This window comes from Chiloscyllium punctatum, chromosome 48 (genome assembly GCF_047496795.1).
Source record: "Chiloscyllium punctatum isolate Juve2018m chromosome 48, sChiPun1.3, whole genome shotgun sequence".
Classification (NCBI taxonomy): domain Eukaryota; kingdom Metazoa; phylum Chordata; class Chondrichthyes; order Orectolobiformes; family Hemiscylliidae; genus Chiloscyllium; species Chiloscyllium punctatum.
In genome coordinates this window covers 44449087-44464504 of record NC_092786.1, presented here as the reverse complement: position 1 = coordinate 44464504, position 15418 = coordinate 44449087, and the positions used below count along the sequence as shown (strand labels likewise).

At 40.3% G+C, this 15418-nt stretch overlaps 1 protein-coding gene across 1 annotated transcript in view; it reads right to left on the bottom strand.

The window, feature by feature from the left end:
- The window catches only part of gldn (gliomedin), a 37377-nt gene extending 23857 nt beyond the window's left edge, over window positions 1–13520 (bottom strand). The window contains exon 1 of the mRNA XM_072565095.1: window positions 12933–13520. Within this exon, the coding sequence (XP_072421196.1) occupies window positions 12933–13253 (321 nt within the window). The 5' untranslated portion in view covers window positions 13254–13520. The remainder of the gene's footprint in view (window positions 1–12932) is intronic.
- Window positions 13521–15418: the final 1898 nt, after the last annotated feature.

Below are 15418 nucleotides of genomic sequence, written 5' to 3'. Positions count from 1 at the left end.
CATGGTAGTGGGTTTGGAAGATGCTGTCTGAGGATCTTTGATGAATTCCTGCAGTGCATCTTGTAGATAGCGCACACTGCTGCTACTGAGAGTCGGTGGTGGAGGGAGTGGATGTTTGTGGATGTGGTGCCAATCAAGCGAGCTCCTTTGTCCTGCATGGTGTCAAGCTCCTTGTGTGTTGTTAGACCTGCACCCTTCCAGCCAAGTGGGGAGTATCCCATCACAGTCCTACGTTGTGCCTTGTAGATGATGGGCAAGTTTTGGGGAGTCAGGAGATAAGTTACTCACCACAGAACTCCTAGCCTCTGACTTGCTCTTGTAGACACTGCATTTATGTGGTGGGTACAGTTGGGTTTCTGGTAAATGGTAACCCCTTGGACGTTGATAGTGAGGGATTCAGTGATGGTAACACCGTTTAATGATGATAGCCTAACATTTAGTGGCATGAATATCACTTGCCAGGCTAAGCCTAGATATTATCCAGATCTTGGGGGTTTGTTGGTCACATCTCCGCATTGTTCTCCACGAAGTATTGTCTAATATTTAATTCTTAAACAATTTATTAGCAATTTGCACTAGTTCCCTATGATCTTCATCAATTGTTTCAAAGAACACTCTTCCTTATCATCCCTTAAATCTGAACAATTAGCAAATAGCACATAGGAACTGTTATAGGGTGTTCAACCCTTAATGGCTGTTCTAATCCAATTAAATCATGACTGTTCACAGCTTAGTTTACCAGTTTTGAAAATTTTCAATTGGGCAAACCTCAATAATTTTTGAGGGAAAGAGACCTCATGATTTTGACTACATTTTGAAGAACTGTTTCCTGTGAGCACATATTGGAAGGCACACACAAACAGTCAAAATCAATTCATTATCATAAGAATATGCCTTCCATAATTACTGAGTGAGGAAGGAGCTGGGAACTTGGGAAAATAATTAATTCTGTGCATCAGGCAGTTGGCAGCATTACCAGTATTAACATGACTCTGTTAAACTGATACCAACTGTAGTTGATGACTAAGATCTGGCACTACAGGCTTAACTCATTGTAGTGGTATTCAGAATCAGCTTTTCATAATGATACAATATATGTGATAAGCTACCCAATTAAAGTTAGTAAAGGAGTGGCACAGTGGCTTACAGAGCCAGGGTCCCAGGTTCGATTCCAGCCCCGGGCAACTGTCTGTGTGGAGTTTGCACATTCTCCCCGTGTCTACGTGGGTTTCCTCTGAGTGCTCCAGTTTCCTCCCACAGTCCAAAGATGTGCAGGTCAGGTGAACTAACCATGCTAAATTGCCCATATGCATTAGTCAGAGGTAAATGGGTCTGAGTGGGTTGCTGTTCAGAGGGTCAGTGTGGTCTTGTTGGGCCAAATGGCCTGTTTCCACACTGTAGGGAATCTAATCTAATATAAACTTACATGAAGGAACACAGTATCACAAATTGGCATTCCATGAATGTTCAAAAAGGTTTCAAACAATAGTCATTAAACTGCAAACGCGCAGTGAAACTTGGGCTCCAGAGCACTTTTTAATCTTAGTTCGCTTCCTAGAGAAAATTACATTTTGATCTTTAAAGCTTGTTTTAAACCAACCATATAGATATACCATAAATTAGTTTCTAATTTGTTGTTTTGGACATATGTTTAATGTTATTCATGGAGCAGCAAATATTTTTAAAAATCAGTTAATATTTACATTGATATTATTTTGCTCTTAATTCCATATTGACAATATAAAAAATGCTTAGAATATTGTGTTTTATGTGATTGCAACACTGGAACTGTAGTAACCATACCTATGATTCTATCTTGTATGGTCTTGATCACTAGATGTTTAAAATTTCATTTTTATGAATGATACTTCTGAAGATTTCCCTTTCTTATACCTAGGGTCTCAATAGTCAAACCAGTTACAAGGTTCAGCATTTGATCTGATCATCTGGTCTTCAAACCTCTTCAGATACTTTTGGCATTTTGTAGTAGATTATCAAGGAGCAACTGCGAAGGGAATGAACTACTATCCAAAATCAGCCAAAATAGGTCTAGGTAAAACATTGATGAAGCTTTAGTTTTATTTCTCCTTACTAACCAGTAGAAATTGTATCTGTATTGTGTTGACAATGAAAAGCTTAGTTATGACATAATAATCTGTTAGTTCTTGGTAAAGTTTAATTGCTCTGCTTTACCCATTGAAAGAGTATGGGGAGAACATAACCACTATTAACAAGTAAAACCAATGGTTTCAAATTACAAAACCAGCACATTAACATATCCCAGGTCCACTTAAATTCCAATGTTCTTTGACAAAAGAACCCGTTACAAGGCATTTGCTTTTTGTGGTTACTGTTAAAAATATAATACTAGTCTACACAATTATTGTAAATGAAAGCAAAATTGTATTTTGTAAGTCTAAAACCCATAAATGTTTCTATGTATAAGGGTTGTACTGTAAGAATTGTAATGAGGTCAGCCAGTTAGACTTCATACAGTATGAGTTGCCTCATTGGTGCTGTAAATCTGGGCCAATCAGGGAGCCCTGGCTGACAGATATAAAGAGGCGTGTCCCTTTGATGTGAAGGGCACTGTTTGTCACTGGCCACTCGAGTATTTCCTTTCTTCCTGGTGGTGGAACATCAATAAACATTTACACACTTGTTGTTCTTCACTGAGTCTGACACCTGCACACACACTACATGGGAGCTGGGGTAAAATAAGCACCACTGCAGTTCGGCAGTAGTGTGAGGTCAATGAAAAAGCAAAAAAAAAGAGACAGAAGTGTCAGAGGAGGAAAAAAACAGAAAAAAACAAAAGAAATCAAGCAGAGTGTCAGAGATTCTGGCACTCTGAGAGTTGACTAAAGAGGCAGTGCTAAACTCAGGGATTGTTCAGGTGTACTTGATAACTGGATACCAGCCTCTGTGTTCCCTTACTCAATCTAGTAGGACTCCTTAGCTGTCTTAGGTCTGCACATTGGCAGCAACTACAATGGCTTGCCAGCCAGGATCCTGAAGAAAATGTTAACCGTTTGGCCAAGACTTGGCTTTGATTTGGGGTTTTGCTGTGGGCTGACCTAGACTCCCTCTGATCAGGATATGTCCTGGGTGAGACTGTGAGATTGTCTACACTGAGGTGGTATTCCCCAAGCTCAGTCAGACTGGTGCGGGTGTCCACTTCCATCAGAATACCCTGCATCTCATATGCTCCACTGGCCATTTTCCAACGGTCAAGCCAGTTATCGTGCCTGTCTAAAGTCCAGTTAGGCTTCAGCCTAGTAAACATTTTTGCACAGTTACATCATTAATTCCACATACCAAATGGTTTCTAAGCAGTTCATTAAGGGTTAGACAAAAGCCATATGCTTCTGCCAGTCATCTTAACCTCATCAATAATCCCAATAGGGATTTGCCTGGTTCTCAAATTGCTGAGTAAAAACAATCGTGTCTCAGAATTAGAGGAGGCTTCTTAACTATGTCCATCAGTTCTTGAAAGGTTTAGTATCTGTGATGACGACGCTGCCACTTTAACAAGGTTATGTTGTCCTTTTTTAATTCAAGAGGGGTCGTAAAGGCAGAGATGCCAATATGTCTGGAATTGTCTACTTTAAACAATGGCAGGGGAGTGGTCAGTTCTCCCAGGTCAGGTTTGATTTTAGTTTGGTTTGTTTTAGCAGGCAGTCAGAAACTGCTGGTAGCAGGGAAGTAACTACAGTGAAACAACGTTCCATTCTTCAGCAAATGTTTCTTACCTGACTCTTCTCTCTGCAAGGTAAAAACAATGACTGCAGATGCTGAAAATCAAATACTGGATTAGTGGTGCTGGAAGAGCACAGCAGTTCAGGCAGCATCCAACGAGCAGCGAAATCAATGTTTCGGGCAAAAGCCTTCTCTCTGCAATCTCTCCTGCCTGTAAAGAACCTGTGTTCAAGTTTACCTTTTGCCAAGCGGTGTATATATGGGATGTTGCGTATATTGGAACAGCTCCTTTATAAGTTACAATATTGTGTTGGTTTAGTTTTCAAATAGTTAAGTCATTCTGAATTCTGTTTTCTTTTGTTCCCATTTCAAACCGTAGTGTGTAAATAAATTCTGTTTTGCTTATAGCCGAGTGGGTTGACCAACTGCGTCACTCCTGAATATCCACTTTACATCTGCCTTTTAAATACAAAAAAAATTAGGGTCTTAAAATGTTTTGAGTGTGTCTGACCTGGTCCATAACATTGGGCTCCGAATAACAGAAACAGCTGTGGCTCCACAGGCTGTCAGGAGAAATACTCATTGTTTTTGATCTGCCACAATGTATTTTGCCTTGAAAAATTTTCTTTTCACACACTGGGCCCAGTCCTTGATATCAGGATTGAACAGGTCAAGCTTTCCAAACAAAGGCATGATGCCAAAAATGCTTATCTCAACTCAAAGGCGACTGTTGCAAGTGAGTTTCTTCAGGAATGTGCTTTACTCTCGTTACTACTGAGACCAGTATCCCATCACCAAATCACCCTTTATTTACAGATTAATAGTCCTTGTCTTTAATACTGCCTCTACAGAGTCAACTCTTTGACTGTCAGTATCTCTGACACTCCCCCTTTTTTTTTACAGCCAGCTCTCAGAGTGAACAAAACCCTAACACTCCTATTTATCTTTTTCCTATTTTTTTTCTCCTTTCTTTCTTTCCCCCACACTACCGCCTAACAGCAGTAGTGATTATTTTTTCCCAGCACCCATGCCGTGTGTGTGCAGATATAGGACACAGTGAAGAACAACAAGTGTATAAATCTTTATTTATATTCCACCACCAGGAAGAAAGGAAACACGTGGCCAGTGACAAACAATGCCCTTCTCAAGAAAGGGCAAGACACTGTCAGATTGGCCCAGATTAACAACTCCAATCAGGAAACTCATATTCTGACCCAGTTAGAACTGCTATAGTACTACACCCCATCTCGCTGGTAATAACATTTATTTTTTATCCTGAAACCACTGAAACACTTGCAGAAATAATTCAATTGCTGAATTTTTATATTGCAAGTTGATAAATATGTCCTTCCCGAGTGCTTTGCAAATGACGACATCACTAAAACAGGTTAGCAGGTCAGTGTCCTCCTATTTGTTTGTACGGCTTTACTGTGTGCTAATTGGCTGTGGTGTTACAACAAAACATAGAAGTTGCTTCATTCAGTCTGAAGTATTTGTCTATTCCCTGAGGTTACTTAAAATACAGCTACACTCTCCCAAATCTGGCAACCCTCAGGATGAGCACTTTTCCAGATTTCTGAACTTGTCAATTTTTGGAGAAAATGAAAATTGGAATGTGCTAATCCAAACAGGATCAATTTAACCTAGTTAATGAAAAATGTAAGGAAACCAACCAATGATATGATTACAAAGAACTTTAGATTAATGCCATGGTTCTGCTGGCATTAATTTACTCTCACATCCTGAGATTAATAACTCCTTCATGCCTCCCTCTCTTCCCTTCATCACTGCAGCCTGTTTAAAATGAGAAAAGATCAATCAAAAAGATGCCCAGTTTTAAGACCATGTTATTTTTTGGGTAGCTCCTTTTGTGAGAGTGTACCTCCATTATATAGATGCAAGGCTTTCTGTCATTTTCCTCTGTACTGAATCTTTCTGCAGCCTGTCTTCATTCAAATAATATACTGCTCTTCTATTCTCCCTGCCAAAGTAAATAACGAACATTGTCCCAAATTTGCTAAGTTTTAACCTGTCTATATTCCTTTCAACTCTTTGTGTCATCTTCATTACTTGCTTTCCCACCTGTTTTTTTCTCATCCATAAACTTTTCAACAGTACATTCACTTACATTACTCAAGTCTTTAATATATTTTGTAAATAATAATGGTCCCAGCACAGATTCCTGTGGCACTCCGCTAATTACAGATTGTCATCCTTAAAATGTTCCCTTTATTCTAACTCTCTGTCTCCTGTCAGTTAGCCAAATCTTTATCCATGCGTTACACAATATACTAGGTCCCCTTTATCTCTGCTGCTTGCTACCTCCTCAAAGAATTCTAATAAGATTGTCAAATATAATTTCCCTTCACGAAGCCATGCTGACTCTGCTTGATTAGATTATCAATTTCTAAATGCTACAAAGAACAGAGAACAATACAGCACAGAAACACACCTTTCAGCCCACCAAGCCTGAGCTCATTCCTAATCCTTATTTACACCTGATACTTACTGGCCATACATAGTTTCTAACCCTCTGTTCGCCTCCTCTTGATCGTCTGTCAAGATTACACCTTCAACATTGTTAACATGTCTACTTCCACGACCTCCACTGGCAGTGCATTCCAGGCACCCACCACTCTCTACATGAAAACTTTTCCCCGCACTACTCCCCTCACCTGTCACCTTGAACATGTGCCCTCTTATAGTTGAGCATTCCACCCTGGTATTTTACTTTTACTGATAATTATTTATTCCCTCCCACTCTTTCACTCTTTGGTTATTAGTATGTTTGGAATTCTATAGGTGTCCTTCACAATGAAGATTAATGCTAAATATTTATTTGTTTCCTTTGCCATTTCCTGGTTCCCCATTATTATTTTCCTTGCTCACTCTGCAAGGAACATGTATTCCCTTTGGCCTCCCTCTTCATTTTTACATATTTAAAGAAGCTCTTACTGTCTATTTCTGTATTATTTGCAAGTTTACTCACATGGCTTATTATCATTGTTTTTTGGTCACATTTTGGCTGTGTTTAAAAGTTTCTGAATCCTCTGGTTTACAACGAAAAATGGCACATCGTATTTTTTTTATTGCCATTTTATACTACCTTTAACTTCCCTAGTTAACCATGGTTGGTTTATCCTCTTCCTAGAATTCTTCTCCTCACTCATTTTTCTTAAATATCAGCCACAGTTCTTCAACCACTCTTCCTGCTAGACCTTTTTCCTAATTCACTCTAGCCAACTTGCTCTCATCTCTATGTAACTATTCTTATTTAAATTTAACACAGTTATTTCCAACCCAAGTCTCTCACTCTCAAACTGAATGCTAAATTTTACCACGTTGTGGTCACTGGCCCTTGGGAGATCTTTTACTCTGAGATAACTTATTAGACCTATTGCAAATTACCAGATCTAAAATTACAAGATGATTAGGGGGTTAGATAGGGTTGACAGTGAGAACCTTTTTCCACTTATGGAGTCAGCTATTACAAGGGGGCATAGCTTTAAATTAAGGGGGGGTAGATATAGGACTGATGTTAGGGGTAGGTTCTTCACTCAGCGAGTCGTAAGTTCATGGAATGCCCTGCCAGTAGCAGTGGTGGACTCTCCCTCTTTATGGGTATTTAAGCGGGCATTGGATAGGTATATGGAGGATAGTGGGTTAGTGTAGGTTAGGTGGGCTTTGATCGGCGCAACATCGAGGGCCGAAGGGCCTGTACTGCGCTGTATTCTTCTATGTTCTATGTTCTAGTGTGATCCCTGGTAGGATCCACATCAGATTGTTCTAGGAAATTGTCCTGAATACAGTTTATGAATTCTTTTTTGTGGCTACTGCTGCAAGTTTAATTTTCCCAAATTACATGATGATTAAAGTTACTCCTAATTAATATACTGCCTTGTTATGTGGAGGATAGTGGGTTAGTGTAGGTATCTCCTAATTTGTTGTCTGACCTATAGTACAGATGTGGTTAGGGGGCCAATGAACAACTCCCATTATGACTTTATCCCTTTCTTATTTTTTACCTCCACAGATATGGATCCTTCATCATGGGATCCAAGATAATTTCTTACTATCACATTCATTCCAGCTCGTAATAACACCACTACCCTGCCAGCCTTTCAATTCAGCTCACCCTCCTGAAACGTCACATGTCTATGAAATTTTAGTTCCCAGCTTTGATCTCCTTATCACCTTATATTTGTAATGGCTACCAGATCATACCCATTTATTGCTACTTGTGCCATTAATTCAATTATCTTATTCCAAATACCGTATGTGCATTTGAGTAAAGAGCCACAAATATTGTCCATTTGCCATTTTTACTCCCTTTGCTAAATTTGCTCCATTTATTTAATGAATCATAGATTTCCTACAGTGTGGAAGCAGACCTTTCAGCCCAATGAGTCCACACTGACCCTCTGAAGAGCTTCCCACTCAAACCCCCTCTATTTCTGTAACCCCACATTTCCAGTGCTAACTTACCTAGTCTACACTGGCCACAATGGGCAATTTAGTATGGCCAATCCACATAATGTATACATCTTTGGACTTTGGGAGGAAACGGGAGCAATAAGAGAGGAAGCCCATGCAGAATGTGCAAACTCCACACAGATAGTCGCCTGAGGCTGGAATTGAACCCAGTTCCATGGTGCTGTGAGGCAGCAGTGCTAACCACTGAGCCAAAACATTACCCTTGTACACTCCGTCCCTTCCTGACCCACTTTGGTTATCATTATGTAAATAGCTGCTCTGCAATAGCCTGATTGCCTTCACTTTCCGTCTCCCAACACCTCACTGCACGTTCCCCAGCCTGACCCCACCCCCAACACCCCCATTAGTTTAAAGGCCTCTCTTGAGGACACTGGTTTAAATGAGGGACAGATCGCTGAGGGCTGGAGTGCTCAGAACCTGCATCTCCCTATTTTCTGTTGTCCCCATCTCCATAGAATCAGGAAAATCCAACCTATAGAGTCAAAACATAATGCACCATAGGAGAGAGCCACTTGACCTATCATGGCTGTGATAGCTCTTTAAGGAGTTGTCCAATTAGTACAATTCAAACACACAAATTCCTCATGCCTGCTGCACCATTCAATGGACTTATGGCTGATCACCTACTCCCCAGAAACCTTCGCCCACTCGCTAATCAAGGATCTATCGACTTTGCCTTCAAACTTTTCAAGGATTCTGCTTCCACTGCCTTTTGAGGAAGCAAGTTCCAAAGATTCACAATCCTCTGTGAGAAAGAAATTCTCTTCATCTCTGTCATAAGTAGGTGGCAGTGTATTGTTAAACAGTGACCCCCTACTTCGAACTTTCTCACATTTGGAAACATTCCTTCCACATCCACTCAGTTGAGAGCCTGCAGGATCTTAAATTTCAATCTTGTCAATTTTTACCCTCCCAAATTTCAGCAGATTCCCCTGCCCTTTCCTTAGGGTCCGCAAATTCTTTCCCTTTTAAGTATTTATCTATTTACTTTTGAATGTAACGATCGAGTCTTTCAGACAGATCACAACAATTCTCTACTAAAGAATATTTTCTCTCATCTTGCTTCAGGCTCTTTGCCAATTGCCATAAATCTATGCCCTCTTGTCCATGACCTATTGGAAACAGTTTCTCCTTACTTGCTCTTTCATGAATGTAAATAACTCCGTTAAATCTTCTGATACCCATCACTGCTCGAAGGAGAACAAGCCTGGCTTCTCCAGTCTCTCCATTAGACTGAGAGCAGAATCATCGCAGCCCCTGAGCAATATTGACAAATACGGCTAGATCACAAACTGAGGTTCATGCTTTTGAGACAATAAGTTCAAATATCCGCACAAGATTTTAACCATGAGATAAAAGTCTCATTTGTAAGTGGCAAGAGACCTATCTATTGTATAATCTCACCTCATTTATTATGCAGTTTACTATTCTACTGTGCAGCTGATATCAAGAATGTTTACTCAACAGAGGATCTGCTGGCCTTGGAACTTTGGTAGGTGAGCCCAGGGGCATTGTGCTTAGGGCGCCCAGACACAGAAATGTAGAATATTGGAGCCGGGGTAGGCCATTCAGCCCTTTGAGCCTGCTCCACCATTCAATATGATCATGGCTGATTATCCAACTCAGAACCCCTTTCTAGCTTCCTCCCCACACCCTTTGTTCCCTTTAGACCTAGTTGTGAGTGTATTCTGCCTGACATTGGTGTGTGATACAAATGTTACTCGCTGCTTATCAGCCCAAATACTGATACTGTCCAAGTCTTGCTGCGTTTGGACATGGAATGTTTCAATATCTGAGGACTTACAAATGATGTTGAATATAGTGCAATCATCAGTGAATATCCTCCCTGCTGACCTTATGATGAAGGGGTGGTCATTGAAGAAGCTTCTGAATATGGTTGGACTTTGGGCACTATCCTGAGGATCTCCTGTCCCTATCCCTAGTCAGGGAGGCCCAGGCTCAAGTCTCGAGGTATGTAATAGCATCTCTGAACAGTCTGATTAAATAAATAGGTTCAATTAAAAAATCAACCCTGAGGAACTCCTATAAAATTACCCTGGAGTTGAGGTGATAGGCCTACAAAACCCACAACCAGCTCCTTTTGTGCAAGGTATGACTCAAACCAGGTCAGAGCTTCCCTCAGATTCCCATTGATCCTAGTTTTGCTCGGGCTCCTAAATGCCATACTCGGTCAAATGTGGTCTTGATATCAAGGGATGTCACTCTCGTCTCAGCTTTAATGTAATCATAGTTGGAATCCTATGCCATCAAGTATTATTGCAAGTAACTCACAGTTCTTATGCTACCAAACAAAAAGGGAATTTTCCATATAGGCAAAGGTTAAAACTGCTAAACTTAACTTGCTGTGGTAAGCTTAATAAACAATCAATATGCAAATGCAGCAACTTCATAGAAATGACTTGAAGACTAAGTATATGACCCTATTTTCACAAAACTAACAGCAGGGTAGCATTAATCATCCGGTAACTTGTGATCATTCACAGCTCATGAGATATTGCTGACCGAGACACTAACCAATTTGAGCATTAAGAATGACTGGCATTATTTGGACATTTCAACAAAACCTGACCAATCTCAGAGTCTTAAATATGTTATGATTCAAGTAACTTAATTACTTTATCTATATTTTAAATGCTGCTTAATATTTTTTGGGTTGCTAGCTATAGGTGTTCAGTAATGTATTTATGAGAATTCCCCAGCTGTTGCTCAAAGTTTAATCTCAGGAGATACTTAAATTATTTTTACATTACGGAGTGACAGTACAAACATTAAACTCTCTGTTGTTAGGCATGGCCTTGAGGGTCCAGACTCCCCCAAGTGGTTCAATGTGAATAGCTGCTTGTGAGCGAGGGTGTTGGACCTGTTGGAAGTAGTGTAGATCCAAGGGAATGACCCAGGTTCTGGAAGACAAAATCTAATCTCGCCATTTCAATTGGTCCAATGTCAAAGACTATGGTTTGCCCCGTTGTCATCCAAATGATTTCAAGGCTTTAAATACTCAAAGATCCATCCCAGCTTTATAATTATTGATTGCAAAACATTCACTTTGTGGTAGGGAACAAATGGATAAAATTCTGAAGGTCAGAATTAATCTCCACTTGGAGACGTTAGGATTGATCTAGAACAGACAGCATGGCTTTGTGACAGGGAGATCACGTCTAATAAATTGAATTTTTTGAGGAGGTGACCAGGTGAGTAGATGAGGGTAGTGCGTGTGGACTTCAGTCAGACTTTTGGATAAGGTATCACATGGAGGCTGGTCAAGAAGGTAAGAGTCCACTTTGTCAAACTGGATCCAGGACTAGCTTTGAGACACCCTCAAGTGTCTGATTATATTTTGCTGTATCCTCACTAATAAATCATTCCATTTCTAATTCCTGATAGCACTCCCAAGAATATTTTATTGCTGTCTTTTCATGTTCTGCTGAGTCCCTAATGATAAAACATTCCATTCCTAATTTCTATTGTTAATCACCTTATAATATTCTTCTGTATCGCTAATATATCCTTCAGTGTCCCTGGCACTGTCTCATTGTGTATCTCATCATATCATAGAGTTATAGAGTCATGCAGCACAGAAACAGACCCTTCAGTCCAACCACTCCAGTCTGACTACAATCCCATATGAAACTAGCCCCATCCCTCCAAACAATTCTTCTTCAAATAGTTATCAAAACATCTTTTAAACATTGTAACTGTATCCTCATTCACCATTTCCTCTGGTGATAGAGGGTGATGGTTGAATAGTTTATTTGTGCCTTTAAGCCTGTGTCCAATAGCTTACCATGGAGTTGGGTGTTAGGTTCCTTACAGTTTGTTCTATACATCAATGATCTCAACATGAATGTCAGAAGGTACAATATGGTCAGTAAATTCACAGATGATGTGAAAATCAGTGATGTGGTAAATTGCGAGCAGGAAAGCCTTAGACTACAGAATATAGACAGACTGGTCAGATGGGCAAAACAGTGGCAAATGGAATTTAATCCTGAAAAGTGAAAGATTATGCATTTTAGAGGACTAACAAGGCAATGTTGGATAACGTCACTGTCTGAAAGGGAGGTCGAGGAGGAAACCTCCAGTACATTTAAGAACTATTTAGAGAAGCATTTGAAACTTCATCACATACAAGGTGACCGGGAAAATGATGGAAAGTGGGATGAGAATGATGGATGGTTGATGACTGGCAAGGACACAATGGGCTGAAGGGCCTTTTCCTGTGCTGTAAACCCCCCAGAGTCTTTGATAGTCTCAATCTTCCAGCATTCTGAGCCCACAATCCAATATTTGAAATGTAAAGCATACCTGGGAGTAAGAGAGCTCTTACAGTGCAGTGGTAATGTCCCTACCTCTGGGCTAAGTAGTACAGGTTTAGATCCCACTGCTCCATCTTGTGCCTGAACAAGTTTGTTAAAAATGAAGATATCCTGGAGCAGAGCCACAGACAAATCATCTTTTCTAAAAGCCTTTTATACCACACACAATCCCCTTCTTGCATGTTTGAAGAACGAAATTTCCATTGACTGGCCATAAGTGAATTTAGAAAAACAAAACTATACAGATGGGCTCTAATTCAATGTCAAGAATGCAGCGTTTTGTTTCTTCAAAGTTCACTCTTATAATGTGCTGATTTTGTTTAAAAATAAGATTAATTGCTTTGCGTCTCACTTGGTTATATCTCATTTTGAAATGTAATTAAAATTGACGGTATGCCTTACCGGGATCCTCGAATAAGTCATCATCATGACACTGTCCTCGGTCTCCTCAAAGCTCTTGGGTTGCTGGTGGCTCCTCTTATTGCGGTTCCTCTGCTCAGTCCAGCCGGTCTCCTCCTGACTCAGGCGGGAGATGAATTCCATGGGCCAACTCTCAGTTAGTTCCTCCAGGCGGCTGCCCATTGCTGCTTGCTGAGACCTCAGGCCATTGCACTGCACGAAGAGATAAACCAGCCCAGCGCAGTTTAACACAGTGACCAGGAACAGGCCCGACAGGAGGACATTTGTTCTCACTGAGCTGGACTGTGCTCCCGGGAAAGTCATGTTCTCTAAGGCAGACACACGGAGCTCCGACTCCCAGCTTGCCTGATCCCAAGCCGCTGTCAGAGCTGCAGAAAACACCCTGGCGATCTCGGCCAATCTATTAAGAATGCTAGTGTGTTGCCTGGCCCCTGATTTATATGCAGCTTCTTCGCCCTTGCTGCTCTGCGGCTGGAGGCTGCTTTACAGATTAATCACATTCATTTCATTCATTGCCCGATGTGCAAAAAGACACAAACATGGCATTCAGAGACAGGAGTCAGACTCAGATCCGAAGCTGGCAGGTCTCAGTTGCACTCAGATTGTGCACTGTGCCCTGAGAGTGACCCATTCTATTTCCCCATCTTCCAGTCACTCAGATGAAACTTTCCGATGTTAATTTGCTGAAATAAAGTAATAATGTACAAATCTGACACCCTCAAGTCCCTAATTATATTTTGCTGTATCCTCACTAATAAACCATTCCATTTCTAATTCCTGATAGCACTCCCAAGAATATTTTATTGCTGTTTTTTAATGTTCTGCTGAGTCCCTAATGATAAAACATTCCATTCCTAATTTCTATTGTTAATCACCTTATAATATTCTTCTGTATCGCTAATATATCCTTCAGTGTCCCTGGCACTGTCTCATTGTGTATCTCATCATATCATAGAGTTATAGAGTCGTGCAGCACAGAAACAAACCCTTCGGTCCAACCACTCCACTCTGACTACAATCCCATACGAAACTAGCCCCATCCCTCCAAACATTTCTTCTTCAAATAGTTATCCAAACATCTTTTAAACATTGTAACTGGATCCTCATTCACCATTTCCTCTGGAAATTCATTCCACACACGAACCACTCTGTAAAAAAGTTGCCCCTCATCATTTTAAAATCGTTTTCCTCTCACCTTAAAAATATACCACTTAGTCTTGAAACTTCCTATCGAAGGGAAAAGACACCTGCATTCACCATATCCATACCCCTCATAATTTTATAAACCTCCTACACTCCAGCCTATTTAGCCCTTCCCCATATCTCAAATCTTCCATTTCCAGCAACATCCTGATAACAGCTTAATAATATCCTTCCTATAGCAGGGCAACCAGAACTGGACACAATACTCCGGAAGAGGCCTCACAACTTCCTGTACAATCTCAACATAATGTCCCAACTCCAATATCCAAAGGTGCTAACGCCTTCTTAACCACCCTGTCTACATGTGAGGCAAATTTCAAAGAATTATATACCTGAACATATCTCTGTTCTACAACACTACCCAAGATCTTGCAAAGCCGTGCTGCAGTCATACTGGGCAGCTGTAAACATTTTCATAATATCCTGCTATGCCCCAGTGCATTTCTGCAGTACCTAGTGAATGTTGGGCTTTAACTCTAATAAAGAGACAAAGTAACTGTGCATAGGAAAATAGAAACAGTTACAAGAATGAATTTGGACGGCATGTTATTATGAAGGAAAGGTCTTTGAAATGGCTCATCAATTATTAGTTCCTTCATCACCTGCAGCAAGACATGCAACGCCAGGAGATAGAGGCTTGGTACAATGACTGTTTGGGTGTGTTTTGAAAGCATTCTAATCACAATATTTAATGCTTAAAGTGGTTTGAGATAAAGTAGGTCACTTGCTTGCACTTGAGTCCAGCTACTTGAAACAATGCAATGATTTTCACACCTTTGAGGAACTACATACGTAACCATTTCATCAGTGCCCATCCAATATATGTTCATACAATTGCACCCTTGGTTATTACATGTAGGTATATCCTAAGGTTTTTTATAAGTATAACTATAAAAAGGTGGCTGGTGTCAGATTAGGATGGGTGCACGAAGACTTGCATATACTAGAAATGACAGCATCAACTTGTTGGGTCAACTGAGTTGTTTTTATTCTGTAGTCTCAACATAGCCTTTAAATGAAAGAAGCAATTCTTTACAACAGATAATTTCTATGCATTAATAGTAAAAGTTACTTTTACAGGAATATGGGTAAGACGTTTAATAAAATTGCCTCAAAGCACTTAAAAAATCTGCATATTAAGTTCATATTCTGAAAAATGACCTGTGTAAAAGATACAGAGGTAAGGCTTTGCCTTTAACATAAAGAAAACTGGGAAATTATTTGAGTGCTTAAGATAAATCTGTGTAGGGCAGGCTAAAGGTTAA